Source organism: Musca autumnalis, unplaced genomic scaffold (assembly GCF_047663935.1).
Source record: "Musca autumnalis isolate F117 unplaced genomic scaffold, ASM4766393v1 scaffold_4, whole genome shotgun sequence".
Lineage (NCBI taxonomy): Eukaryota > Metazoa > Arthropoda > Insecta > Diptera > Muscidae > Musca > Musca autumnalis.
In genome coordinates, this window is record NW_027411977.1 from 226024891 (window position 1) to 226052863 (window position 27973).

At 37.0% G+C, this 27973-nt stretch overlaps 3 protein-coding genes across 5 annotated transcripts in view; 2 read left to right on the forward strand and 1 right to left on the reverse strand.

Annotated features, from left to right (window-relative positions):
- Positions 1–6: 6 nt before the first annotated feature.
- Positions 7–27973, reverse strand: part of Mi-2 (chromodomain-helicase-DNA-binding protein Mi-2 homolog) — a 97169-nt gene continuing 69202 nt past the window's right edge. Inside the window, exons 2-10 of one of the 3 annotated variants that reach the window (XM_073980833.1) lie at positions 13921–13997; positions 13548–13800; positions 13180–13469; positions 11504–13121; positions 5027–8593; positions 2003–2113; positions 1398–1474; positions 742–955; positions 7–428 (exon numbers count right to left, since the gene is read on the reverse strand). In XM_073980833.1, the coding sequence (XP_073836934.1) occupies positions 199–428; positions 742–955; positions 1398–1474; positions 2003–2113; positions 5027–8593; positions 11504–13121; positions 13180–13469; positions 13548–13800; positions 13921–13997 (6437 nt within the window). In that variant the 3' untranslated portion in view covers positions 7–198. Of the gene's footprint in view, positions 429–741; positions 956–1397; positions 1475–1617; positions 2114–5026; positions 8594–11503; positions 13122–13179; positions 13470–13547; positions 13801–13920; positions 13998–27973 lie in introns of those variants that run through there. The other 2 variants (XM_073980834.1, XM_073980836.1) reach the window with 2 other exon arrangements.
- Chd3 lies at positions 14629–18398 on the forward strand. Its single transcript, XM_073982004.1, is given in 6 exon segments — positions 14629–14646; positions 16670–16834; positions 16837–17010; positions 17012–17572; positions 17574–17940; positions 17943–18398. Coding segments are annotated over 6 exon segments (1689 nt in total). The 3' UTR covers positions 18347–18398.
- Positions 21407–23448, forward strand: LOC141401888 (uncharacterized). The gene is made up of 5 exons (XM_073982441.1): positions 21407–21546; positions 21771–21970; positions 22042–22556; positions 22643–22904; positions 23024–23448. Exons 1-3 carry the CDS (start codon positions 21535–21537, stop codon positions 22133–22135), a joined length of 306 nt encoding a protein of 101 aa, XP_073838542.1. The 5' UTR covers positions 21407–21534; the 3' UTR covers positions 22136–22556; positions 22643–22904; positions 23024–23448.

Genomic DNA, 27973 nt, shown 5'->3' on the forward strand with positions numbered 1-27973 from the left:
CTTATATATTTAAGAAATAAAATTGTATAGTTGTACATTGATTAACAAAAATTAAATATTACTAAAACAGTTTTACAATGATATCATTAAATATTTGAGAATTGGGAGGAAACATATCGTAGTAATTAAAATGACAAATTAAATATGCCAAATAAATGTATTATTTAAATTAATTTCAAATATACCAATTTGACAACATCACTTTTGCACAATATTGGGATAGGCATCACAAAATTCCCTCCATTTAGCTGCAACTAACATTGCTAGTTTTGGAACTATTGTTTCAGGATTTGCTTTTTGGAGTATAGGTTGTACATACAAAGCAAAGGCTTTATATTTTATCGGTGGTTTTAAGATGATTTCGCTATATGGAATATTGACATCAGTGAGATCAAACGCCGTACAAATATCCTTCACAGATGGCATATCTAAAGTCAAGAAAAAAGTGTAAACATATTAGAAGGTTAAAATCACCCAGGGTGATTATGAATATAAACTCCCCGTGAGTTTTGTCTTTCTGTCGTTTCAACTTAAAGGAAAAAGTGAGAAAACGCACGGGGAGTGGGCCTTCATTAACGAAATCCACTAGATTTTAACTGTAAATTCCATTGATTAGACGTCAAATAAAATTCAATGGATGTCAGATGAGTTTTCATTCTACGTATAAGCAAAGGAATTGACAGTTGAAATCCACTCAATTTCGTAAATGTAAATGTACTATTAGTTCCTTTCACAACATACCGAATGGTACAGATTCCTTTTCCTTGTTTGATTTATCTTTAGGTTTGTGGTCACCATTTGTTGTCGAAGAAGTATTGGCAAAGTCTACACTCTCATTATGTTGATTAACAATACTAACATCATTATCATTCTTCTTAGGTTTCTTTTTCTTAAGATCATGATGTCCTTCAGCATTTTCAGTTTTGCGTTTTTTAGCTTTTTTCTCATTGACATTCTGCAAATGGCATAAAATTACACAGGGTTTTTAATTGAATAAACCAAAGGCCTTTTCTGCTTACAAAGGTTATCTACATCTATCTAATCTACATACTTCTTAAAATATAAAACCAAAGCACGTAAATATTCATGATTAGCTGCGACACAACCTAACCTAAAATTGTTCATAACAATTGTTGACAAAATTTACCAATTACATGATCTTATTAATAGATCATGTAAACAATAAGATGATGTTTAAAAATTAATACAACCAAATTAGTTATAAAGCTAAACAAAATGAAATAAATACAATCTATCATACGTTTGGCTAACCTAACCTAAAAATTTTAACAACATATTTGACAAATTCATCAACCTTTTACTAGACCATGTAAACAACACACACACACACACATATTCAGAAACTACTTTTCAACGGCAAACAAAAATGTACTAACGTTTTGATTCAGAAATTGATCCCAATTGGTAATAAGTTCGCCTTGTTTAATGAGCTCATCTGCTGCATTTCCCACCACTAAATTTAAAAAGAAAAACAAAGTGTTTTATTAAAATGTATACGTAGGTATGTATTTTATTTATTTATTGTAGATGTTGTTGTATTTTACGATAGAGATACACTACTAAATTAAACATAAATACCAAAATTTTTAAAAGTACTTTGTTTTTTTGTTGTAGCGAAACATTTTATTCGAAATAAAATTAAGTTACACAATAATCTAAAGACTACAAATAGAAATATGTATCTTATTGATATTTTTGTTTTAATTCTTGCTTTTTTTGTAAAAATATTACTTGCACAAATAGTTTGTGCAACTCCATACATTATGTATGTATAATTCAAACTTAATTGTCCGGTCTTTTGTATTAATAAAATAGTTGTTAATAATGTTATAGTTGTTGGTTGTTATGTTTCAAGCATACAGAAAGATATATCATATATTTTTTTGTTGTATATATGTTTAAATAGATTAGTTATGGTAAAGAGATAGAACTACAAACTAATTTCCTCCTACATTAGATGTATTGTTAGCCGATAACTGACCCGGTACAGAGAATTGTGGTCGGAAATTGCCAAAGTTTGCAGCTGGTCCACCGGCAAAAGCTGGTAAATTGGTACCTTGGAAACCAACCGGGAATTGGGGCATCAATTGAGCTAAAAATGAAAGAAAGAGAAAATAATATTAATGTTTAATAAGTTTATAATATAAACATATTACATCTAAAATAAAATATTGTAAGGGGAATCGGCAAAATCTGAACATAACCCCAAAATAATATTAAACTCATTTTACATTTAGCATGTTTTATAAAACATGGAATCATTTAAGTTGTCAACTCCATACAATATCTGTCAAATAAATGACGTAAACTCCCAAAACACCTGTTTTAAGTTCAAGTGTAAAATGCGTTTTAATCTCTTTAATACAGAAAGTGTTGCCAACTTTATAGCGTATATATAAGATTTTCTTTGTGAAGAGTCTTATTGTGAAATTTAATCAAGAATATATTTCCCTTTGACAACATTGCCATAAATATAGTATACTGGGAGAAACTCATTCTAACCTCAAAACAAACAAAAAATTAAACAAATTTGTTTGACGCTGTTAAATATTATATATTATATCTACGGTTCACGTTTCTTCGGTGACCCATAGTGAACTTTTATAAGGAAACTTTTTCCCCTTGACTCCAACCACCCAAAATTACATATTCTGGAAGAAATAAGTAAAATTTGAACATAACCTCCAAGCAATAATATAACGAAATTGGTTTCAATGTTCTAAAGAGTATTTTTTTATATAAGCAGATGAATTTTTATGATTAATTATGCCAAAACTTAGTGCGAAAATGCTTTCTTTCTACACCATCTGTCTAGGATGAAGTTTTGTGGGAGAAATTTACCAAATACCTAAAAACATTTTTCATGCTTATGCATATTTAAGTGGATATATAATGTATCTAGACATGTCATTTGTTCGGTGACTCATATTGAAATGTAGCGTAGAACAAGTTCTCCACTGACACAAATTTCCTAAGATGGCATTTTGTGGGAGAAATTGGCCAATTCCGAACATAACCCAAAAACATCAATAATTTGTCTCTTTAATATAACCCAATAGCTAAGCCTATTTTAAAGGGGTTTATAATATATCTAGACATTTCTATTGTTCAGAGACCCTACCTGAAATTAAGCGTAGAACAAGTTCCCTATTGACACAAATTTCCTAAAATGTCATTTTGTGGGAGAAACTGGTGAAATCCGAACATAACCCAAAAACATCAATAATTTGTCTCTTTAATATAACCCAATTGCTAAGCCTATTTTAAAGGGGTTTATATTATATCTAGACATTTCCATTGTTCAGAGACCCTACCTGGAATTAAGTGTGGAACAAGTTCTCCATTGACACTCATTTCCTAAAATGCCATTTTGTGGGAGAAACTGGTGAAATCCGAACATAACCCAAAAACATCAATAATTTGTCTATTTAATATAACTCAATTGTTAAGCCTATTTTTAAGGGGTTTATATTATATCTAGACATTTCTATTGTTCAGAGACCCTACCTGAAATTAAGCGTATAACAAGTTCTCCATTGACACTAATTTCCTAAAATGCCATTTTGTGGGAGAAACTGGTGAAATCCGAACATAACCCAAAAACATCAATAATTTGTCTCTTTAATATAACTCAATTGCTAAGCCTATTTTAAAGGGGTTTATATTATATCTAGACATTTCTATTGTTCAGAGATCCTACCTGAAATTAAGCGTAGAACAAGTTCTCCATTGACACTAATTTCCTAAAATCCCATTTTGTGGGAGAAACTGGTGAAATCCGAACATAACCCAAAAACATCAATAATTTGTCTCTTTAATATAACCCAATTGCTAAGCCTATTTTAAAGGGGCTTATATTATATCTAGACATTTCTATTGTTCAGAGACCCTACCTGAAATTAAGCGTAGAACAAGTTCTCCATTGACACTAATTTCCTAAAATGCCATTTTGTGCGAGAAATGGCCAAATGCGGACATAACCCCAAAACAACCAAAAATTAAATTTTTCTTAAATATAAGCAATTCTGTGTTATATGATTTATGCTATATTTAATAAATATATAGATTTCATTTGTTCGGAGACTTGTGCTAAAATGTAGTGGGGAAAAAGTTTTCCATTGACAACATCATCTTAAAATGATATTTTGTGGGAGAAAATGGAATCCAAACATAACCCCAAAAGATTAATCCATAGACTAATTAATCGTATAGACAGAGAAAATTGTAGTGTGCTTGTTTGTTGTAGATGGCGCCCTTCCGTTTAATATGCTCTCGATATCCTGAAGTTGTCACTCAAATATGTCGTGTAGTAGCCCCATAGACAAAATAATCTATAGATAGAGAATTTTAATGTGTTTATTTTTATAGATGTTGCCCTTCCACTCAATATGCTGTGGTTTTCACTCAAATATGTCGTGTGGCAGCTCAATGTTAAAAAAAATTACCACTAACGCCATCTAACTATTACAGAGCATACTAAGTAACATGCTGAGAACAATTCTTCGTCTACAACTTCATTAGTCTATGGATTAATCATAAATTTTCTCCTTAATAAAACAACATTAATGTACACGATTTTACTGATTTCTGCTATAACTACAGATCTATTATGTTCGCTGACCTGTTTTGATACTTAGTGGATAACAAGTCTTCCATTGACAACATTTTCCAAAAATTACATTTTGAGGGAGAAACTGTCTAAATTAAACATACCCGTAAATTAACTCATGCCAAAGTTGTAATTTTGTTTAAAATCAATTTGGTTTTTACATTTAATGGATCTATATTCAATGCACCGGGTTCTATTGTTTAGAGACCCATAGTGCATTTTAATGGGTAACATTTTTTCCCTTTACATCGACGCGGGAAAATGAAAACTAGTTGGCGACTTTGACAAATTTTGAAAGGTGTAAAAATAAACTCACAAATTCACATTTCAAGAGAAGACCTCCCCTTCCTATATAAAATAAATTATTATAAGCATTTCTTTGGTCTTTCCACTCACCTGCATTATTAACATTTCCAGCTGTTGCCGCCAAACGTGACAATATCGATCTCTCCGACATCTGCAGACGCTGTGCCACCGGTGGTATTCTAGCCAATGTGGCCGGCAAACGTGACACATCACTCTTCATATCCGACAGCAATTCTTCCAATTGATTCAGTACCTTATGCAAGACGGCATTTGCTGGTTTATTACCAGCCAAAGATTCTTTGCTCAAATGTTGATGCGATTCGGCCAAACATTCGACTTCAGCGAAACGGGCATTCAACGACATTGCTGGATGTGTTGGATCTTGGGCAAGATTAAGGAATGCTGCACGTCTCAACTGTTCCTCGATGACCAGCGACTGTTCGAGCAGTTTAAAACGTCTGGCTAAGAATTTATTTTTGATTTCCAAAAAGTTACCCTTACCAACGTCCATTTTGAATGGTTCATTGATAATGGCAAAACGTATATCATTTTGTATATCCTGCCAGCGACCATAACCGTGGGTTACAATGCCAGCCAATAGCCAATAATCGTGGCGACGATGCCATATTTCATATTCACGACCGGGTACGGCGGCCTTTTCTTCATTCAACCACAGGGTGTGGAGTTCAGTGAAACCACCATCGGCAATGTTGAACATAAATTTGCGTTTTAATACTTCCAAACTTTCTTCGATTTTGGGTTTACTCAAACTGTTGTCCTTGTTATCGGAGGAGGAAGCAGTAGTGGCGGCTTTGTGGGAATTTTGTGATGGTTTCTCCACTTCACCATCATCTTTGATGATGAGCACATCATCGTCATCATCATCAATAATTTCGGTTTTATTTGCTTCTTCCTTTGCCTTGTCATCCTTGGAGTCGGCTGAGGAGTCTTTTTCGTTTTTAACCTCCCCTCCCTCGGCATGTTCTTTTTTCAATTCGCTGGCATCTGGTTTTTCATCTTTAATGCCTTCTTTGCTATCGCCGTCATCCTTGTCTTTTTCTTCCTTCTTAACAGCTTCAGTAGAGTCGCTAGAGATATCTGGTTTTTCATCCTTTTTATCGGCAGTGTCATCTGCTGATTTCTTTTCCTCTCCGGCATCAGCCGATTCTTTTTTAATATCTTCCGAGGAAGAGGGTTTGTTATCTTCCGACTTATCGGCCGGTGCTGGACTGGGTGCAGCACTTGTTGCCGGTGTGGCGCTGGTGCTTGTGGTAGCACTTTTATCTTCCGGCTTGGCAGCACCTCCTGCTGCCGATGAACCTCCCTCCATTGAGCCGTCCTCCCTTTGCTGGCTCTTAACCGGTTCACAGGGTTTCAATATTAATTCCGGCATACTATAATAGCCGTTGATGTGTTCGAATTCTTGAACCTTTTTCCTTATCAATGACATGACACCAATGCGCGTGAGCACATGCTGCCTGGAGAGACCCTCCCTAGGCACACCATCGGCAAATGTCTCAGCATTATCTGCCCCTGGCTCACAAAGATGGCGCATAAACAGTGAAACATAGGCCTTGAAATTGCGCTCCGATTTTCCACGTAAATCTCTGACCAACCATTGGGAGTTGAATGCATCCTGCGGTGGCATACCATAACGCATAATGGCATTGAGGAAACTTTTACGTTGTCGTGAATTAAAACCAAACACTTCAATGTTACCACCCACACGAGCCAATAGTGGGGCCAAAGGACGATCATCTCTACGTTCCACACGACGACGTGCCTTGCGTCCACCTTCGGCACCATTTTGTTCATCGAAATCATCATCACCACCATCCTCCTCGGAACCGGCAGAGTAATCGGAATTGTATTCTGAGTTGTTGTCTTGCCAGTTGCTATCATCTCGGGTCGACTCGGCTGCCACCACTCCTCCATCGGTGTAATTGACCTGTTTGCGTACACGTTTACCTTTGCCCAGGGTACGCGACACATCTTCTTGGTGTTGTTCATAGTGGTGGCGCAAAAGTTTAACCCAATAGGCGGGATCAGAGTTCTCGGCCTCTTGTTTAATAATTTCTGTCTCCTCTTCCTCCTCTTCTTCTTTGGTGGCATAGGAGGCAACCTTGAAGGAAGACAAATATTCATTGGCCCACGATTCTTTCTCCTCAATACCCTTATTGGATCTATCCAAAAGTTCAGCAACAGCCTTATCATCGTAATGGATGGCCTCCTCTTTGTCATCTTCCTTGAACAGTTCCTCGGTACCGAAACGTAAAATGTCATCCAATTCTTGTTTGGTGAAGTTGGCACCTTTGCCACCCATACCTGGACGTACCACCAAATGGGTCAACATCATCTTCCGCTTGGCCACCTGGGTAACACGTTCCTCCACCGAGTTACGGGTAACAAAACGATAGATCATAACCTTATTGGCCTGGCCAATACGATGGGCTCTGGAAAAGGCCTGGATATCATTGTGGGGATTCCAATCAGAATCGTAAATAATGACCGTGTCAGCAGTGGCCAAGTTGATACCCAAACCACCGGCCCTGGTACTTAGCAAGAAGACAAATTGTTGAGCTCCTGGGGCGTTGAAACGATCAATAGCCTCTTGCCGCAAATTGCCTGTAATGCCACCATCAATACGTTCATATTTATAGCCTTCGCCTTCCAAGAAATCCTCCAGGATATCCAACATTTTTGTCATTTGAGAGAAAATCAAAACACGATGTCCCTGTTCCTTCAATTGTTTCAACATTTTCGAGAGTAAGACCAGCTTTCCAGCTGCCTTTGTCAAGGAGGTTATTTCATAGAGACCACCTGCCGTGGTGGTTGCTTCTTCAGCAGCCGAAGGGAACAAATAGGGATGATTACAGCATTTCTTAAGATCCATCATAACATTGATCAGGGAACAGGAATTGCCACCACTCTTGGAGTTAAGGGCTTCATAATTTTTGGTCAAGATAAATTTGTAGAACTTCTTTTGAAGAGCCGATAATTCGACACGAACAATAAATTCCGACTTAGAGGGCATATTTTTCAATACATCAGCCTTGAGGCGACGCAACATGTGGGGACCCAACATTTCATGCAGACGCTTGACTTGTTCCTCCTTTGAAACATCAGCAAATTCATTTTGGAAAGCATTTAAATCATTGAATTTGTCACCAGACAAGAAGTTCAGCAAATGGAACAATTCTTCCAAATTATTTTGTAATGGTGTACCAGTCAAGAGCAATTTATAGGTTATGTTGTACGAATTCAATATACGGAAAAATTTACTTTGATTTGATTTCAAACGATGGGCCTCATCCACAACCAATACAGCCCAATCAATGGAACCCAAGCAGGCAGCATCCATGGAAATCAGCTCATAACTTGTAAGCAAAACATTGAATTTGTATTGGGTTGTCCTCAAACGTGATGCCTTGCCTCCGCGTATGGCTCCTTCCTCAAAAGACAATTCATTTTCACGTATAACAGCCCTGGAATCTTTATCACCCACATAGGTAATGCAATAGAAATCCGGTGCCCACAACTCAAATTCTCTTTCCCAATTGATAATGGTCGAGAGGGGTACGGCTACCAAGAATGGTCCCTTGCAATGGCCCTCTTTATACAGGGAATACAAAAAGGTTACCGTTTGAATGGTTTTACCTGGAAAGGAGGAGGAATTGATAATGTAAAATGGATGAAATAACATATCAGCTGTATGGTTTTTTTTTTGTCTCATTTTAGCCAACGCAAGAACCCTACTCTGCCCGTATGGTTTTTTGTTTCATTTTAGCCAACACAAGACCCTACTCTGCCCGTATGGTTTTTGTTTCATTTTAGCCAATGCAAGAACCCTACTCTGCCCGTATGGTTTTTGTTTAATTTTAGCCAATACAAGAACCATACTCTGCCCGTATGGTTTTTGTTTAATTTTAGCCAATACAAGAACCATACTCTGCCCGTATGGTGACTTCTATAGTCCCTTTCTGAAAGAAAGGGTGCCACTTTAGACCCTTTCGGAAAGAAAGGGTGCCTCTATAGACCCTTTCGGAAAGAAAGGGTGCCCTGATAAACCCTTTCGGAAAGAAAGGGTGCCTCTTTAGATTCTTTCGGAAAGAAAGGGACTATCTAGAGACCCTTTCGGAAAGAAAGGGCGCATCTTTAGATCCTTTGAAAGAAAGGGACCCTCTAGAGACTCGTTCGGAAAGAAAGGGTGCCTCTACAGACCCTTTCGGAATGAAAGGGTGCCTTTATAGACCCCTTCGGAAAGAAGGAGTGCGTCTATAGACCCTTTCGGAAAGAAACGGTGCCCCGATAGGCCCTTTCGGAAAGAAAGGGTGCTTCTATAGAACCCTTCGGAAAGAAAGAGTGCCTCTATAGGCCCTTTCGGAATGAAAGGGTGCCTTTATAGACCGCTTCGGAAAGAAGGAGTGCGTATATAGACTCTTTCGGAAAGGAGGCAGCCTCAATAAGCCCTTTCGGAAAGAAAGGGTGCTTCTATAGACCCTTTCGGAATGAAAGGGTGCCTTTATAAACCCCTTCGGAAAGAAAGTGTGCTTCTATAGACACATTCTGAAAGAAAGGGACAATCTAGAGACCCATTCGGAAAGAAAGGGTGCCACTTTAGACCCATTCGGAAAGAAAGGGTGCCTCTACAGACCCTTTCGGAATGAAAGGGTGCCTTTATAGACCCCTTCGGAAAGAAGGAGTGCGTCTATAGACCCTTTCGGAAAGAAACGGTGCCCCGATAGGCCCTTTCGGAAAGAATGGGTGCTTCTATAGAACCCTTCGGAAAGAAAGAGTGCCTCTATAGGCCCTTTCGGAATGAAAGGGTGCCTTTATAGACCGCTTCGGAAAGAAGGAGTGCGTATATAGACTCTTTCGGAAAGGAGGGAGCCTCAATAAGCCCTTTCGGAAAGAAAGGGTGCTTCTATAGACCCTTTCGGAATGAAAGGGTGCCTTTATAAACCCCTTCGGAAAGAAAGTGTGCTTCTATAGACACATTCTGAAAGAAAGGGACAATCTAGAGACCCATTCGGAAAGAAAGGGTGCCACTTTAGACCCTTTCGGAAAGAAAGGGTGCCTCTATAGACCCTTTCGGAATGAAAGGGTGCCTTTATAAACCCCTTCGGAAAGAAAGTGTGCTTCTATAGACACATTTTGAAAGAAAGGGACAATCTAGAGACCCATTCGGAAAGAAAGGGTGCCACTTTAGACCCTTTCGGAAAGAAAGGGTGCCTCTATAGACCCTTTCGGAAAGAAAGGGTGCCTCTTTAGATTCTTTCGGAAAGAAAGGGACGATCTAGAGACCCTTTCGGAAGGAAAGGGCGCATCTTTAAATCCTTTGAGAGAAAGGGACCCTCTAGAGACTCGTTCGGAAAGAAAGGGTGCCTCTACAGACCCTTTCGGAATGAAAGGGTGCCTTTATAGACCCCTTCGGAAAGAAGGAGTGCGTCTATAGACCCTTTCGGAAAGAAACGGTGCCCCGATAGGCCCTTTCGGAAAGAAAGGGTGCTTCTATAGAACCCTTCGGAAAGAAAGAGTGCCTCTATAGGCCCTTTCGGAATGAAAGGGTGCCTTTATAGACCCCTTCGGAAAGAAGGAGTGCGTATATAGACCCTTTCGGAAAGAAGGGAGCCTCAATAAGCCCTTTCGGAAAGAAAGGGTGCTTCTATAGACCCTTTCGGAATGAAAGGGTGCCTTTATAAACCCCTTCGGAAAGAAAGTGTGCTTCTATAGACACATTCTGAAAGAAAGGGACAATCTAGAGACCCATTCGGAAAGAAAGGGTGCCACTTTAGACCCTTTCGGAAAGAAAGGGTGCCTCTATAGACCCTTTCGGAATGAAAGGGTGCCTTTATAAACCCCTTCGGAAAGAAAGTGTGCTTCTATAGACACATTCTGAAAGAAATGGACAATCTAGAGACCCTTTCGGAAAGAAAGGGTGCCTCTTTAGATCCTTTCGGAAAGAAAGGGACCCTCTACAGACTCTTTCGGAAAGAGAGGGACCCTCTATAGTCCCTTTCTCAAAGTAAGGCTGCTTCTATAGACCCTTTTTAAATAAAAGTGTGCCTCTATACCCCTCCTCAAAGAAGGGGTGCTTCTATACCACTCCCCCCTCTGAAAGACAGCTCGCTTTTATACCCCTTCAAGGAAAGGGTGCTTCTATGAACATTTCTGAACTAGACCCCCTTTCTGAAAGATTTCTAAAAGAAAATTTTGGAAAAGTGCGGTTTAAGACCTCCCTCGGATCGTTTTGATTTGTCTTGCAATGGGTTCTGCTGCTCAAGGTCCTCATTACGAAGGTCTAACTTTCTTAAAGGGCAAGTCCATACTTCCTGGGAAAAAGGTTCCAAAGTTGTAAAAGCACCCACGGTCACCATGTGTAGTGGTTGGGCGCCCCACTACAACTTTTGAATCGGGTAGTGTGCTGGTCCAAAATATACATATAGTAATATTTCTGTTCATCGGTCAATTCATTCCGGTATCCCGATATCCCCAAAATAGTTGAAAAATATTAGCTAAAATGGTACGCACGGCGGTATCTCTCAAATCTCTCAAATCATCACTTACCCAAACCCATTTCATCGGCCAAAATGGTATCCACACCATTGCTCCAGGAGTAACGTAACCAATTGATACCCTCAATTTGATAGGGATGCAATTGCATGCCAGTCGCCTCCAAAAATGGTGGTTGTCCTTCGTATTTCTTTTTCAAATCAGTTGTGGGCTTCTCTGGGGGTGGTGTAAATCTTCTCTGGGGACGATCTTCTTCTTCCAAATCCTTATTTTTACTCTTGCGTCCCTTTTTCTTTTTGTTCAGCCGCTGTTCCGAGGTGCACATGGCCCGCAAGTCCAAATAGTAATCAATGGCCTGTTTCAAACCCGGTATATCATCACTTTCATCTTCCCATGTGGATTTATCATACGGCAAATCTCTCCACTTGACCAAATACATGGTGGTACCATCCCGAGCAGTGCGATGATTTATTACCCTTTGGACAATCAACCATTCTGGTTTAACGCCATTCTTATAGAATCTCTCTTCCAAATCCTTTTTGTATTGTTCATCTTCATCATCGGCCTGGATGCCACCCTTGGCCTTGTGCCGCTGTATACGCAGATATCGGGAATCGGCTTCATCCAAAGTTTCCTCAAACTTGGGCGGTTCTTCCATATCATATTTCCTGGAGAATGAACGTATCATTAAGGGGTGATGTACCTCCATTTGTATTTCGGGTACCCATTCACAATGCCAGTAGGACATATTGTGCCATTTGACAAAATACTCGCGAGTCCTGGATGTCGACTTGCCTTTGCCTTTGGCATCTTTGGCCTCTGCCCAACGCCAGGTGATGATCTTTTCCGCTTTGCCTGTCAAAGGTGGACAACTACAGCGAGGACATCTCCAATCCCCATCCGGTATGGTGTCCAACGGAGGATTGAGACAGAAGGTGTGATATGCCGAAGGACAAGAATCACAACACAACAGCTCACCACCATCCTTACAGACACGGCAAAATTCTTGATGTTCATCATCATCATCTTCTTCGGCTGCCCCACCATCAGCCTCACAGTGGGGACAAGACCATTTACCCTCTGGTGGCTCCTCCAATTCAGGTTCTAAACACACCAAGTGATAGGCCCGAGGGCAAGTATCGCAGAGTATAATCTCCCCACCCTGTTGACACACCTCACAATAGTCCTGGTGTTCATGTTCACCATCTTCTCCATCGGGAAATTTGGAAGTAGTTTTGAGCTTCTTTTTCTTTTTGAATTTATTGCCAATTTTAACTTTGGCTTTTTTCTTGACCACTGGGGTGCCATCATCATTGGTGGCACCAGCCTGACCAGCATCCGCTCCGCCGCCACTTGCTGCCGTCGATGAGGCGCCAGCCGCAGCAGCTGAAGATGTATTGGGTATATCATCAGCACTGTCATCGGATTTTTGTAACATTTTCTCAAATTCTATATCGGAATCTCTTTCAGAGGCTCCCGAAGCATCTTGATCTTCATCGGAACTGCCTCGCTTGCGTTTTCCAAATTTGATTTTCAATGTAGGAACTTTGCCGGAGCGGCGGCCCTTCTTGCCGCGACCACGTCCACCCCTTTTGCGGCGGCCACTGGACGAGGATTCTTTTTCTTCTTCCTCCTCCTCCTCATCTTCCTCTTCTTCGTACAAGTCATCGGGCTAAAAGAGAGAGATTTGAATAAATATTGAGTCTCCTTTGGAGAGTTGAAATGCTTACCTTTTCATTCCTCGAAGACCTTGAAGACCGGGGCTCATTGGCCTCCTCATTGCGTGATTGCTCCGTTTGCACAATATTGGGATGGGCATCACAAAACTCACGCCACTTGGCGGCAACCAACATCATTAGCTTAGGAGCTGGTACTTTGGTATTCTCTTTTTGCAATATGGGTCGCACGTGTTGTGTGAAGGCTTTATAAGTTGTCAACTGTTGCAGCTCCTCATCGGTATATTCGATATCAACATCGTTGACATCAAATGCCAAGCAAACATCTTCAACCGATGGCATGCCTAGAGGGGGATTTGAAAATGAAAAAGAGTGCGATCAGAGGATTAATGGTCTTTTGTTGTTTAGTTCCGTTATCTTACCCGATGATGAGGATTCCTTTTCCTTGCTTGATTTATCAACTTCTTTACGTTTACGTCCTCGTTTCGATGACGACGAAGTATTGGCATAATCTGCATCATCATCATGCTGCATAAAATCACTATCGTCTTCACTTTCATTCTTCTTGCGCTTCTTCTTCTTACGGCCCTTCTCTTCGCCTTTTTTGGTTTTACGTTTTTTACCCTTTTTCTTTTTACGTGTGTCCTCGGGATCGTAATCGTCATCTTCGTCATTCTGTAAGGATGTATGGAATAAAAATAAATTATAAAACTTGCATCCGTAAAATGTAGCCAAAATATATAGTCAAAGGACCATTCATCATAACCTACACATAACCTCATTTTGTATACTTACATTCGGCTTCAAGGGTGCATCCGAATCATTCGAAAGTTCAGCTTGTTGTGCGGTCTCATCTGCTGCCTCCTCCTCTTCTAAATAAGAAAATAAAATGTTAATAAGATGTTTTGTATAGTGTTGTTATTGTTGTAATAATATTATTATTAGTAATAATAATAAAAATAATAATAATAGTAAACGAATTCAGTGTGGCATTTATTGTTCATTTAATCAGGCACTACTTACCTGAAAAGTTGGGAAAACTCAAGGCAGGACACAGGGGGCCCTAAAGATTACTATATAAAGAGAAGATTTGTTTTGAAGTTTGACTTTTCGTCAAACTATTACTCACGGGTTGTGGCAGATTGTTTTTTAATTTTTGTTGTTTTGGGGTTATGTCCGAATTTGACCAATTTCTCTCATAAAATGTCATTTTAGATAATTAGTGTCAATGGAGAACTTGTTCTACGCTAAATTTCAGGTAGAGTCTTTGAACAAAATTAACCCCTAGATATAATGAAAGTCTTATAAAATATGGATAAACGTTGGGTTTTATTAAAGAGAACAAACATTATTGATATTTAGGGGTTATGTTGGAACTGGTCAATTTCTCCCATAAAATGACATTTTAGCAAATTTGTGTCAATAGGGAACTTTTTCTGCACTAAATTTCAGGTCGAGTACCTGAACAATAAAAATGTCTAAACATAAGAAAAATCCGTTAAAATGGGCTTAACCAATTGGGTATACTAAGGAAAAAGTTATTGTATTTTTGGGGTTATGTTAGAAATTGATCAATCTCTCCCACCAAATGCCATTTTAGAAAATAAGTGTCAATGGACAACTTGTTCTACGCAAAATTTCAGGAAGGGTCTTTGAACAAAATTAACCCCTAGATATAATGAAAGTCTATTAAAATATGGATAAACCTTGGGTTTTTTTAAAGTTAACAAACATTATTGATCTTTAGGGGTTATGTCGGCTTTCGTCAATTTCTTCCATAAAATGACATTTTAGGAAATTTGTGTCAATAGGGAACATTTTCTGCACTAAATTTCAGGTCGAGTCTCTGAACAATAAAAATGTCTAAATATAATAAAAATCCGTTAAAATGGGCTTAACCAATTGTGTTATATTAGGGGAAAAAATATTGTATTTTTGGGGTTATGTTAGGAATTGATCGATCTCTCCCACCAAATCCCATTTTAGAAAATAAGTGTCAATGGAGTAATTGTTCTACGCTAAATTTCAGGAAGGGTCTTTGTACAAAATTAACCCCTAAATATAATGGAATTCTTATAAAATATGGATAAACGTTGGGTTCTATTAAAGAGAACAAACATTATTGATCTTTAGGGGTTATGTGGGATTTGGTCAATTTCTTCCATAAAATGACATTTTAGGAAATTTGTGTCAATAGGGAACTTTTTCTGCACTAAATTTCAGGTCGAGTCCCTGAACAATAAAAATGTCTAAACAAAATCAAAAACCGCTAAAATGGGCTTAAACAATAGGCTTATATTAAGGAAAAAATTATTGTATTTTTGGTTTTATGTTAGGAATTGATCAATATCTCCAACCAAGTGCCATTTTAGAGCATTAGTGTCAATGGAGAACTTGTTCTACGCTAAATTTCAGAAAGGGTCTTTGAACAAAATTAACCCCTAGATATAATGAAAGTCTTATAAAATATGCATAAACGTTGGGTTTTATTAAAGAGAGAGCAAACATTTTTGATCTTTAGGGGTTATGTCGGATTTGGTCAATTTCTCCCATAAAACGACATTTTAGGAAATTTGTGTCAATAGGGAACTTTTTCTGCACTAAATTTCAGGTCGAGTCTCTGAACAAAAAAAATGTCTAAATATAATAAAAATCTGTTCAAATGGGCTTAACCAATTGGGTTATATTAGGGAAAAAATTATTGTATTTTTAGGGTTATGTTAGGAATTGATCAATCTCTCCCACCAAATGCCATTTTAAAAAATTAGTGTCAATGGACAACTTGTTCTACGCTAAATTTCAGGAAGGGTCTTTGAACAAAATTAAACCCTATATATAATGAAAGTCTTATAAAATATGGATAAACCTTGGGTTTTATTAAAGTGAACAAACATTATTGATATTTAGGGGTTATGTCGGTTTTCGTCAATTTCTTCCATAAAATGACATTTTAGGAAATTTGTGTCAATAGTGAACTTTTTCTGCACTAAATTTCAGGTCGAGTCTCTGAACAATAAAAATGTCTAAATATAATAAAAGTCGGTTAAAATGGACTTAACCAATTGGGTTATATTAAGGAAACAAATTATTGTATTTTTGGGGTTATGTTCGAATTTGGCCAATTTCTCTCATAAAATGTCATTTTAGAAAATTAGTGTCAATGGACAACTTGTTCTACCCTAAATTTCAGGAAGGGTCTTTGAACAAAATTAACCCCTAGATATAATGAAAGTCTTATAAAATATGGATAAACCTTGGGTTTTATTAAAGTGAACAAACATTATTGATCTTTAGGGGTTATGTCAGATTTGGTCAATTTCTCCCACAAAATGACATTTTAGGAAATTTGTGTCAATAGGGAACTTTTTCTGCACTAAATTTCAGGTCGAGTCTCTGAACAATAAAAATGTCTAAATATAATAAAAATCCGTTAAAATGGTCTTAACCTATTGGGTTATATTAAGGAAAAAATTATTGTATTTTTGGGGTTATGTTAGGAATTGATCAATCTCTCCCACCAAGTTTTTTGATGTTTTGACCCTAGTACGGGACCATTAATAGCCTCTTGCTGGAACTCTCCATCATTATCAATTGGGAAAGAAAATTTGAGCTGTAGGTCCCCGATTTCTATTGCATTACCTATGTGGGTGATAAAGAATCCAGGGCTGTTATTCGTGAAAATGAATAGACTTTTAAGCTTCCAGTCATTCAGGGTGACAAGGCAAGGCATCACGTTTAAGGACACCCCCATACAAATTCAATATTTTGCTTACAAGTTATGAGCTAGCTGGTACTGCTTATTTGGGTTCCATTGATTGGGCTGTATTGGTTGTGGATGAGGCCCATCGTTTGAAATCAAATCAAAGTAAATTTTTCCGTATATTGCAATTCTTACAACATAACCTATAAATTGCTCTTGACTGGTACACCATTGCAAAATAACTTGAAAAAATTGTTCCATTTGCTGAACTTCTTGTCTGGCGACAAATTCAATGATTTAAATGCTTTCCAAAATGAATTTGCTGATGTTTCCAAGGAGGAACAAGTCAAGCGTCTACATGAAATGATGGGTCCCCACATGTTGCGTCGCCTCATGGCTGATGTATTGAAAAATATGCCCTCAAAGTCGGAGTTTATTGTCCGTGTCGAATTGTCGGTCCTGCAAAAGAAGTTCTACAAATTTATTCTGACCAAAAATTATGAAGCCCTTAATTCCAAGAGTGGTGGTAACTCTTGTTCCCTTAGCAATGTTATGATGGATCTTAAGAAATGCTGTAATCATCCCTATTTGTTCCCTTCGGTTGCTGAAGAAGCAACCACCACGGCAGGTGGTCTCTATGAAATAATATCCTTGACAAAGGCAGCTGGAAAGCTGGTCTTACTCTCGAAAATTTTGAAACAATTGAAGGAACAGGGTCACCGTGTTTTGATTTTTTCGCAAATGACAAAAACAGTTGGATATCCTAGAGGATTTCTTAGAAGGTGAAGGCTATAAATATGAACGCATTGATGGTGGTATTACTGGTAACTTGCCGCAAGAGGCTATTGATCGTTCCAATGCTCCAGGAGCTCAACAATTTGTCTTCTTGCTAAGTACCAGGGCCGGTGGTTTGGGTATCAACTTGGCCACTGCTGACACGGTCATTATTTACGATTCTGATTGGAATCCCCACAATGATATCCAGGCCTTTTCCAGAGCCCATCGTATTGGCTAGGCCAATAAGGTTATGATCTATCGTTTTGTTACCCGTAACTCGGTGGAGGAACGGGTTACCCAGGCAGTGGCCAAGAGGAAGATGATGTTGACCCATTTGGTGGTAGGTCGAGATTGGGTGGCAAAGGTGCCAACTTCACCTAACAAGAATTGGATGATATTTTACGTTTCGGTACCGAGGAACTGTTCAAGGAAGGTGACAAAGAGGACGCCATCCATTACGATGATACGACTTTTGCTGTACTTTTGGATAGATCCAATAAGGGTATTGAGGAGAAAGAATCGTTGGCCAATGAATATTTGTCTTCCTTCAAGGTTGCCTCCTATGCCACCAAAGAAGAAGAGGAAGAAGAGGAGACAGAAATTATTAAACAAGAGGCCGAGAATTCTGATCCCGCCTATTGGGTTAAACTTTTGCGCCATCCCTATGAACAACACCAGGAAGATGTGTCGCGTACCCTGGGCAAAGGTAAACGTGTACGCAAACAGGTCAATTACACCGATTGAGAAGTGGTGGCAGCCGAGGCGACCCGAGATGATAGCAACTGGCAAGACAACAACTCAGAGTACCAACCTTTTTCTGGCCTTGTTCCTTTCGGCTTCTTGGACACAACAATTTGTTAAATTGTGTGTACACCTAGAGTATGCAATACTTTCAACAACAAACATTCCAAAAGTATTTTAAGATGTGCTCTTTCAGATGGAAGAGTTCTTTCTTTCTTTCTTTCTTTTTAAAAATATTGGTAGTTTCTTTGAAAACAAAAAGCTCAAGAAAAATTATTTTTTTTTTTGGTCCGCACAGCCCTGGTAACTGTTTAATTGAATTATTTTCCACCAAGATTACAAAATCAACAGTGTGACCAGGCCGCTTTAATTTTATTTGCATTTTCTGTAAACGCCTAGAAGTATGCTTTGACATTTGAAATCTAACTCCTCAAGGGTATTTTTTACCATTTCGGTCACAAAACAACAGTTTTTATTAAAAAAATAGTTGTTTTGAAACCCTCTGACACAAATTGCATGATTTTTAACTAAACTTACAAAATCAACAGTGTGACCAGGCCACTTCAATAGCGCCATTTATTCTATCATATGCAGTCAACGTCATTTGAATGACATATCAAAGCTAACGGGCAACACATTGAACTATAAAAACCAGCAAAATATTAACATTTTTTGACATTTCCCTTCATTTGCCATTAGAATAGAACAGAAAGGGGAACAAATAACTTAAAGAGGGCAAAAACAGAATAGAATTATTGTTACAGAATAGGCCCCCAGGCCGCTTTAATTTTATTTGCATTTTCTGTAAACGCCTAGAAGTATGCTTTGAAATTTGAAACCTAACTCCTCAAGGGTATTTTTTTACCATTTTTGGTCACAACAAAACAACATCTTTTATTAAAAATAGGTTGTTTTGAAACCCTCTTACACAAATTGCATGATTTTTAACTAAACTTACAAAATCAACAGGGTGACCAGGCCACTTCAATAGCGCCTTTTATTCTATCATATGCAGCATGGTACAAATACACAGGTAGCCGCATCGGCAATTGTTGGTAACATAAGGTGTCAAAATTTGACATCAATTCAATGCAGTTGACACATTATGTTACCATCAGCTGGCATGATAATGCTACCTGTATTATTGTACCATGATATGCAGTCAACGTCATTTGAATGACATATCAAAGCTAACGGGCAACACATTGAACTATAAAAAAAAACACCAAAATATTAGGAACAAGTCGAGTTTACGCAGTACGGGAACAACATTTTCTTTAAAAATGGACATTTTTCTTGAATATTAATTAAGACTTTCTTTATTTGCCATTAGAATAGAAATAGAAAGGGGAACAAATAACTTAAAGAGGAAAAAAACAGAATAGAATTATTGTTCATAACCCCCAAAGCTTATCTTGTAATAATTAAAATCCTCACACATCCCCTAGTGCCTACATATAGCAGCTCACTCACCACTTACTAACACGATCAATCTTTTAGACGGTCGTTGGGTTGGAGGTTATTGAACTTCTTAAATATCCTATAAGTATAAAATACGACATCTGTCATTGTTGTTTTGTATTTACGTTGCGCTGCTGCTGTTGTGCAGTGTGTGTGAGCGAGTGCGCGCACACAGATGCAGAAGACGTCGTACTCTCCCAAAAAATCTTAAGAATGAAATTAAAAGAAGCAACAAGTTAAGTTAAGTTTTCTTTATTGAGACTTCATCTTATAGCGATAACATATTGGTATGTACAGTAAAGTGTTAACATGAGAACTTAGAACTATTATTGTCTTGTTCTAAAAACATTATGGCAACGTAATATACGCTACATGCAATGAATGAAAATTTGAGTATGTATGTTAATACGGTGTAAATGGGATTGCAAGGCTTGCTCTCGGCCTTATCCAGTAGCTAACAGAGCTTATTTGTCTGTTTATAACAAATAAATAACTAAGAACTAAATAACAATAAAACGAACAACAGGGTACTGTTAGTATAAATGTAAAACAGTGCGTATGTATAAAAACAGATGATTTGTACTAAACAATGTAAATATCACAGAAGGAGTGTTAAAAAGAGTGTTTAGAATATACGTGTATAAATAACATATAATTAAGTCGAAAGAGCAAAGCTCGTGAAATAAATTATGTTTGTAAGTATTTTCTTAATTTAGTTAATAATATTATTGGTGCTTTTCAGCCCCTATGAGAACCCGGTGTCGATTTTTGGTAAAATGCAGGTGTATTTGTAGTGTCAGAATCAATGTCGGTGACCTCGTTAATAATTCCAATTGGAGAAAGGTGGACTGAAGCAGACCAAAGTACATTATTTTCCCTGCTATGTATATCATTCATTAATGAGTTGTCGTGTGATGGAAGCCTATCCACAAACTTTCTCAGATGTTTAAGGGCGTAATTGCAGAAGGGCAGAACTCCAGCAGTGTTATAGACGTAAGTGTTTGAGAATCTTTTTGTTATATTTTGATAATTTTTGTTGATGCATTTTCTTAAGATCTTCCTCTCAAATATCTCCAACTCTTTGGCTACTATCGGTGATATAGTAAACCAGATTGGGAAACCATATGTTAAGATCGATCTTATGGCCACTTTGTAAAGGAGTAGTTTTGTGCTTTGTGGCAAGTATTTGCTGTTGAAAAGAATTGAAAGCCGCCCAGCAATACGTTTCGCCTTTTGAAGATTCAATCGGGCATGTGTATTGAACTTCATCAAGTTGTTAAAGTTAATACCCAAATATTTTAATGATGAAGCAAATGGGATTTCAACTCCATCCAAAGACAAATGTAGAAGTTTACTTAGCGGAACCACTGTTTTGGGACATTTTCCTGATGCGTTGCGGATACAGATAGCAGTACTTTTGTCGATATTAATTTTTATGCCCCACGTTTTGTAATAGCTATCAATACGTGCTAGATGTGTTGCAGCTTTCGTTAAGGCAGTGACGGGTGATGAGTCATGTGCATAGATTAAGCAGTCGTCTGCGTAAAGAATGGCTTGCGAATCATCATTTATATGCGGAAAATCATTGAGGAAAAGGTTGAATAAAAATGGAGCCAGCACACTTCCCTGAGGGACTCCACTGCAAATTTCACCTGGGGTCGAAATAGCATCTTGCACTTGGACGCAAAATCTGCGATTACGGAAAAAGCTTTGGATGATCTTCACAAGATATGGATCAACATGTAAGTCAATCAGTTTGTATAATATTCCATTGTGTGACACTGAATCAAATGCTTTCTCGATATCTAAAGATATGGCAACAGTGCAAATCTGATTCCGAAGATTAGTGGTGATGTCACTATGGAATTTTAAAAGTGCATGCTGTGTTGAGTGATTTTTTTTGAAACCAAACTGGAAGTTCGATATTGGCTCAATGATGAATTCTTTTTCAATTTTCTCTTTTAAGACATGCTCATATAGTTTGCCTATGTTGGACAGCAGTGAGATCGGGCGAAATTCGGACATGAGTTCACTATTTGGCTTCTTTTTAATAGGAAGTATTTTTGCCGATTTCCAGGCAGATGGAAAGTATCCATTATTAATACATTGGTTGAATATACAGCTAAGCAGTTTAATAGTTGAATCTGGAAATTTCCTTATGATGAAGTTTGAGATGCCATCAAACCCGCTGGATTTTTTGTTGTTGATCATGGCAATTTTACTTTTAATATTTTCAGAATCTGTAAAATGATATGCATCTTCATTATGCAGCGCGGTAAACATATTGTTAAAAGAATAAATGCATCGTGGGACAGATTCCATGCAGTTTGAGATCTTAGATTCGAGATCTGCCACTGGGCGTTCAGGAGATCTGTGTATGAAAACTGAGGAATAGTAGTCTTGGAAATGTTGTGCTATCTCAGATGTATTTGTGATAGAATTGTTGCTGTGGACTATACGTTGGCAAAACGGAGCTTTGTTTTTACCAACAATATTGAAGACTTCTTTAAAAGCAGCGGGACCAGGTTTAATATTTTGTAGTTTACTATTAAACTTATGTGCTTCTTCTATATTTACAGATTCCTTAATGATTACTTTTAAGAGTTGGATTTGCTTAGATATCAGTCTATACTCACTGCTTAGTCTGTTTCCGGTACGATGAAAGATGCGCTTTAATTCCTTTTGCCATCGATGTTTGATTGCGTACAATTTTTTTGTTCTTTCAGACAATGGAAATTTCTCGTCCTTGATGGTGAGTTTTTGTGAGTGGGAATCGTGAATAGATTTAAATGTGCTATTGAAGTTTCTTACGACTTCATCGATTTCTTCGTTTTCCAGATTCCTGTTCAACGGGGGCATCAGGCGTCTAGAAGCAAAATCCATATCATCCTGAAATCTGGACCATTCAGTATTTCTGTATGAAATAATAGTTCTAGGAGATTTCGTGACTATTTCGGAACTATTTATATCCAGGCGAAGTTTTAATGGATAATGATCAGAGAAAGATGGCAAGGTATCAATGAAGAAGTTTTGGTTGATGCTATTGAGAGCATCCGGACTGGCAAGAAAATGGTCGAGAAAGGATGGACCATTAGGGAAGGTAGGCGATGAAGCACAATGTCGAGTTACGTCTAAGGAGTTGTCATCTAGCCAACTTGAGAGAACTCTCCCGTTGGAATTGTCACAATAATCACCCCAATCTCTGTTTTTGGCATTCAGATCTCCGCCGATTACAAAAAGATCATACTGGTTACAAAATTGAAGGAGCTTGTCCAAATCGCTTCTCAATTGCAGACATGGATAATTACAGGGAATGTATATGGATCCAAATAGCCATTTTTTGGGTATGCCATTCGAAGAAGAGTCAATTTGGATGAGAACAGTGGAGATTCCAACATCGTTAAGAATCAACCTGTTGAATTGTATTGAATTCTTTACTGCAACTGCAACGCCAACAGATAAGTAATTTGATATAAAATTATAACCAGCGATTTTAATTTTTTTATATCTTCGTAGATGTGTCTCCTGGATAAAGCCAATGTCTATTTTATTGCTTGTTAATGTATTTTGTAAATCTATTTGCCGACTAGTGTCAACAAGCGATCTTACATTGAAAGTCAATAAATTTAGATATCTATGGTCCATATTTGATTTGAACTTTCTTTAATATACGCAAAAATTCGGATTTCGCGTCAGATTTTGACATGGTGGCATATTTTGACAGAAACAAGTTGATCTCTTGTTCTAATGTTAATTCCTCTGGCTCTAGGAAATAGTTGGCTAATTTCATGAATTGATCTACGATAGACGGCTTTGGATTGCACGTATCATTTTGTAAAGGATGAGTATTAAACAAGCTGGAAAAAGTTTTCCCATCAGATACAAAAGACTTGTTTATGGCTCTATTCACATTCGCTTTAGCTGCGTTTTTCTCTTCAATGGCCTGATTTATCCTCATTTTGCGTGCAGACGCATACTTCTTGTATATCGGGCACCCCTTCCAGTTAGCTGGATGGCCTATTCCGCCACAATTGGCACAAAATGGCTGTTCTGTCTCTGACCGAACACGTTGGCATTCACCCGGACCATGGTTTTTATCACATTTTACGCACTTATATGCTGAATTACAATTCCGTGCAATGTGGCCCCATCTTTGACATCTTCGACACTGTACGTCACTCTGTTTTCTCTTGGGTTTTTCCCAGTATATCGTCTGACTTTGTAGCTCGTCAATGTGACTCACATCACTGAGTTTTTTCCCAGGGAGAAGAGAAACTGCAAAAAGACCTGTGTCTTTTTTATCTTTGATAGATCTCGGTGTCGAGAATTTGGTAACATTGGCCACTGTTTCCGGGACGAGTTTGTCAAGTTCAAGTTTAATTTTATCAGCATCGCCATATGAGTATAGTCCACGGATAATCAATGACACTTGTTTTTGATCTTTGGGTGTGAATGAGTACGAATGGATTTTCTTCTCTTTAAGTATTGCCATCATAGAGGCATGTATGGTAGGATCAGCAAAGTATAACTTAGTCTTGCTTTTGTTGACATTTTTTATTCTGAATGAGCCTTCCGGAAGAGTAGCTCTCAGGGACTCTGCTAATGAATTTATATTCATGTTGTATACAAAAATTGGTGGGCACCATGATTTTCCTTTTGTTGCTGTTGTAGATGTTGTTGCCTTTTCGTTGGATGAACGAGGCTCTGTGGCCGGTTTTTCGCCGTTGAGATTAACGTCCGTAAGGACTTCCAAAATGCCAAATTTGTTTTGGTTGTTGGTGTTGTAACTCACCAGCTTTTTTTTAAGTTCGGAAATGTTAACATTCACTGGAGATAATGCGCTTTCCATTCTTTGCCTTTTGCGGTCGTTAGAGTTATTGACATTTTTGCTATTTGATTTTCCATCATTGAGTTGAGGGGTTGACGTCACTTCTTCCTCGGCGACATCAAAATCAATGTCAGGAGGAAATGGACCAGACATCTTAATTGCTAAATCGCAATCGCGATGCTGGTAAATGTATTATTTTGTAAAAAAATTAAAAAATGTTTACAAAAATTATTCGCGGTAAATTTTTCTACGTCTGAACGTTCAGGGTTCTAGAGGTCCTTCAAAGAAGCAACAACCAACCACTAAACCAACCAACAGGTGTGAGTTAAAATCACACACTGATGATAGCTGACATCTGTCGCTGGTGGTGTCATTGTGTTTTTGTATGGGGCTATTGCTCCTTTAATATACGTATCTAGAAAAAAATGAATGGATGAAATGTGTTATTATGCACTGTAATATACACACGAATGATAATCTTTGATTGCAAGAATTTTAAGGAATTTAATGGGGGGCAAAGGTCTAAGTAAGAGGAAGACAAACAAGGGGAAACATTTAGATTCAATATTGTGTGTGTTACCCGTCGTGGGCCACATATACAAGGATATGGAGAATTAGCAAATTTTAAGATATTTTATATGTTTAATGTTTTCGTTTGTTGTTTTTATGACAATGTTATTGAATTTATTACTAATAAATTACGAAAAAATCATATGGAATCGTTTAATTAGAGTTTTAATGAAATATTTTGTGATCGTGTTTACATTTACGACGAAATGGTGGTTTTCAACTGTCAGTTCTATTGCGTATACGTCAAATGAAAACTCACCTATATGGTCTGTTCCAGAACAACTTTTTACTTTTTTTTGATATCATAGTGGAAAAAATTGTCAGTAAAAATGTGTAGATTCTTGCAGGTTCTGGAACAGGACTCTCTAACCTATTTTTTCAGTTGCCGACAAAAATCGCTAAAACTAAAATGCTTATAATTTCGGCAATTAACGATATTTTTCGGCAAGTTAGCGACCAAAAAAAGAGTAGTCGTAAAGTTCTACCGATCGCAAGAGTGCTGTCAACTTTTATTTGAACTTTTCATTCATAATTTTGCGTTTTAATTTTACCGATTTTTGTCCGTAACTCAAAAAATGAGTTAGGGTCATTATTATATGTGTTCTTTTACTATCTTATGGATTTGAAAACGGAAAATACACTAATTTAGAGACATTAAAAATATAATGTTTACATTGAAAGTTAATGCCAAGAAGCTCCTCATTGAAATTCAATCATCAAACTTTAAGTTGAGCGGAACGCTTTAAATCTTTTCGGTAAATACATGGTACAATTACAAAGGTAGATGCATCGGCGAATTGCTACAACAAAGCAATTTTTTTGTAATGTAAACTGTCAAAATTTTCGCAAATGGTCTCTTGTTGTCTCTTTATCGCTTGTGTTTGTCTATAAAATGTAGACATGCTATCTCTTACTTACCGAATCATACGGTTTTTAGTTTTGATTTTTCAAGGCGAATTCATAAATTTTTGACGTTTTAGATTCGATCTGCTGGGCTGAGGCATCTACCTTTCTAATTGTACCATGGATAAATCCAAAATATAACAAAAGAAGACTTGTAATAATGGGGGTTAGAGAATCGCACTACTCAAATCCAGTGGATTTCATATGACGTTTACTTTAAGTAAATAACATTTGAAATCAAGATAAGCAAAAACATATTTTTTATCCTAATGCTGTATAAATAAAGTTTTCCTTTACTTTCCCAAAATTAATGTGTGGCCTGGCGGTTTCAATAAAGCAACCATTTATGTCTTATGTTAAGCCTGGTTTACATCTACGTATTTTATTTGCTCTATGGTGTTGAATTTAACACTACATTTATACAAAATATTAAAATAAAGCAGTTTAATCATGTATGTTTACATTGCTTTGGACTAAAACGGTTATACCGACGATCAAAGCAAGTTTTACTTTAAAAATCTGTCTGTCATTTGACCCAATTTGTTTTAGAGACTGATCATGGCAGAACTACCAGGTAGTGGTATCACACCAGCTGATCGAATATGAAATGTCAAATCCCTTTATAAAAAAATTATTTTTGTTGTAATTTCCCCAACAACATAAAGAAAGTTTTGACATAACATATTCAAAATTTTACGATGCCACTACCTGGGTAATTGTGCCATGAGACTGATCGAAGTTTTTTTTTTAACAAGACGAAGATTTTTAATTTGTTCAATTCAAAAGTAGAAAATATTTGTTCAGAGAAAAAGGCAAAAAAGAGTTCTGTAGGCCTATTCTGTAACTTTTATCGATTGAAAAGTTGTTAAAATTTCTTTTGTTTTTGTAACAACTATAAAACAAACAAATGAAATTGTTGTAAAATAAACAATGAGTAAAGTTGTTAAAAAGTTACAGAATAAGTGCCCTGTATAGGAATTCTGTAACTTTTATCGATTGAAAAGTTGTTAAAATTTCTTTTGTTTTTGTAACAACTACAAAACAAACAAATGAAATTGTTGTAAAATAAACAATGAGTAAAGTTGTTAAAAAGTTACAGAATAGGTACCCTGGTTAAGAATGTCCTAATGTTTTCATTAAGGGCGAAACCTAGAGTTATAATAAGAGCGACATTTGTGGTAAATTTGTTGCCCTCCAACTAAATAAAACATCTTTTATATGTTTTTTTATCAATATTTTTGTTTTAAAGTCTTTATTTATATATATTGTTGATTTTTGTTTTTGTTTTGTTCTTTCTCATCTTATAGTTTCATCATCATGTAGTTTGTTCGTCGTCATAGTATTTCGGGGGAATTTGTCTTTAAATGTTTTTTTGTTGTTGTTATTAATTTATATTTTGTAATATTATTTTTTTATAAACTACTTTATTTTAACAATATCAAGTATTTGTTTTATATGATATATATATATATATGTGTGTATATATATATTTGTTTGTATGTATGGTTTTTTGTGTATATATAGTTTTGTTTTTGTATTCTCCTTGACTTGCCGGATTTTCCTTTTAATTTGTTGTTGTTGTTTGTCAGCAAAATTGCAACTTAAGAACTAGAGTTTGTTGTTGTTGTGTTTCGTTTCTGTGGTTTTTTCACTTTTTGTTAAACAAAATGTCATATGATAAATATTTATACTAAGTTTGTGTGAGTTTGTTTTTCAACATTTTTTTTTCAATTTTGTAGACATTTTTCAAATACCTCAGGCTTGGTTTGGTTTATTATTAATATTTTCTATATACATTTTGTTTTTTAAATTATTCTTCGACGGAGTAATGAATTAAATTGGCCATGTTTTGAAATAAATTCTTATCT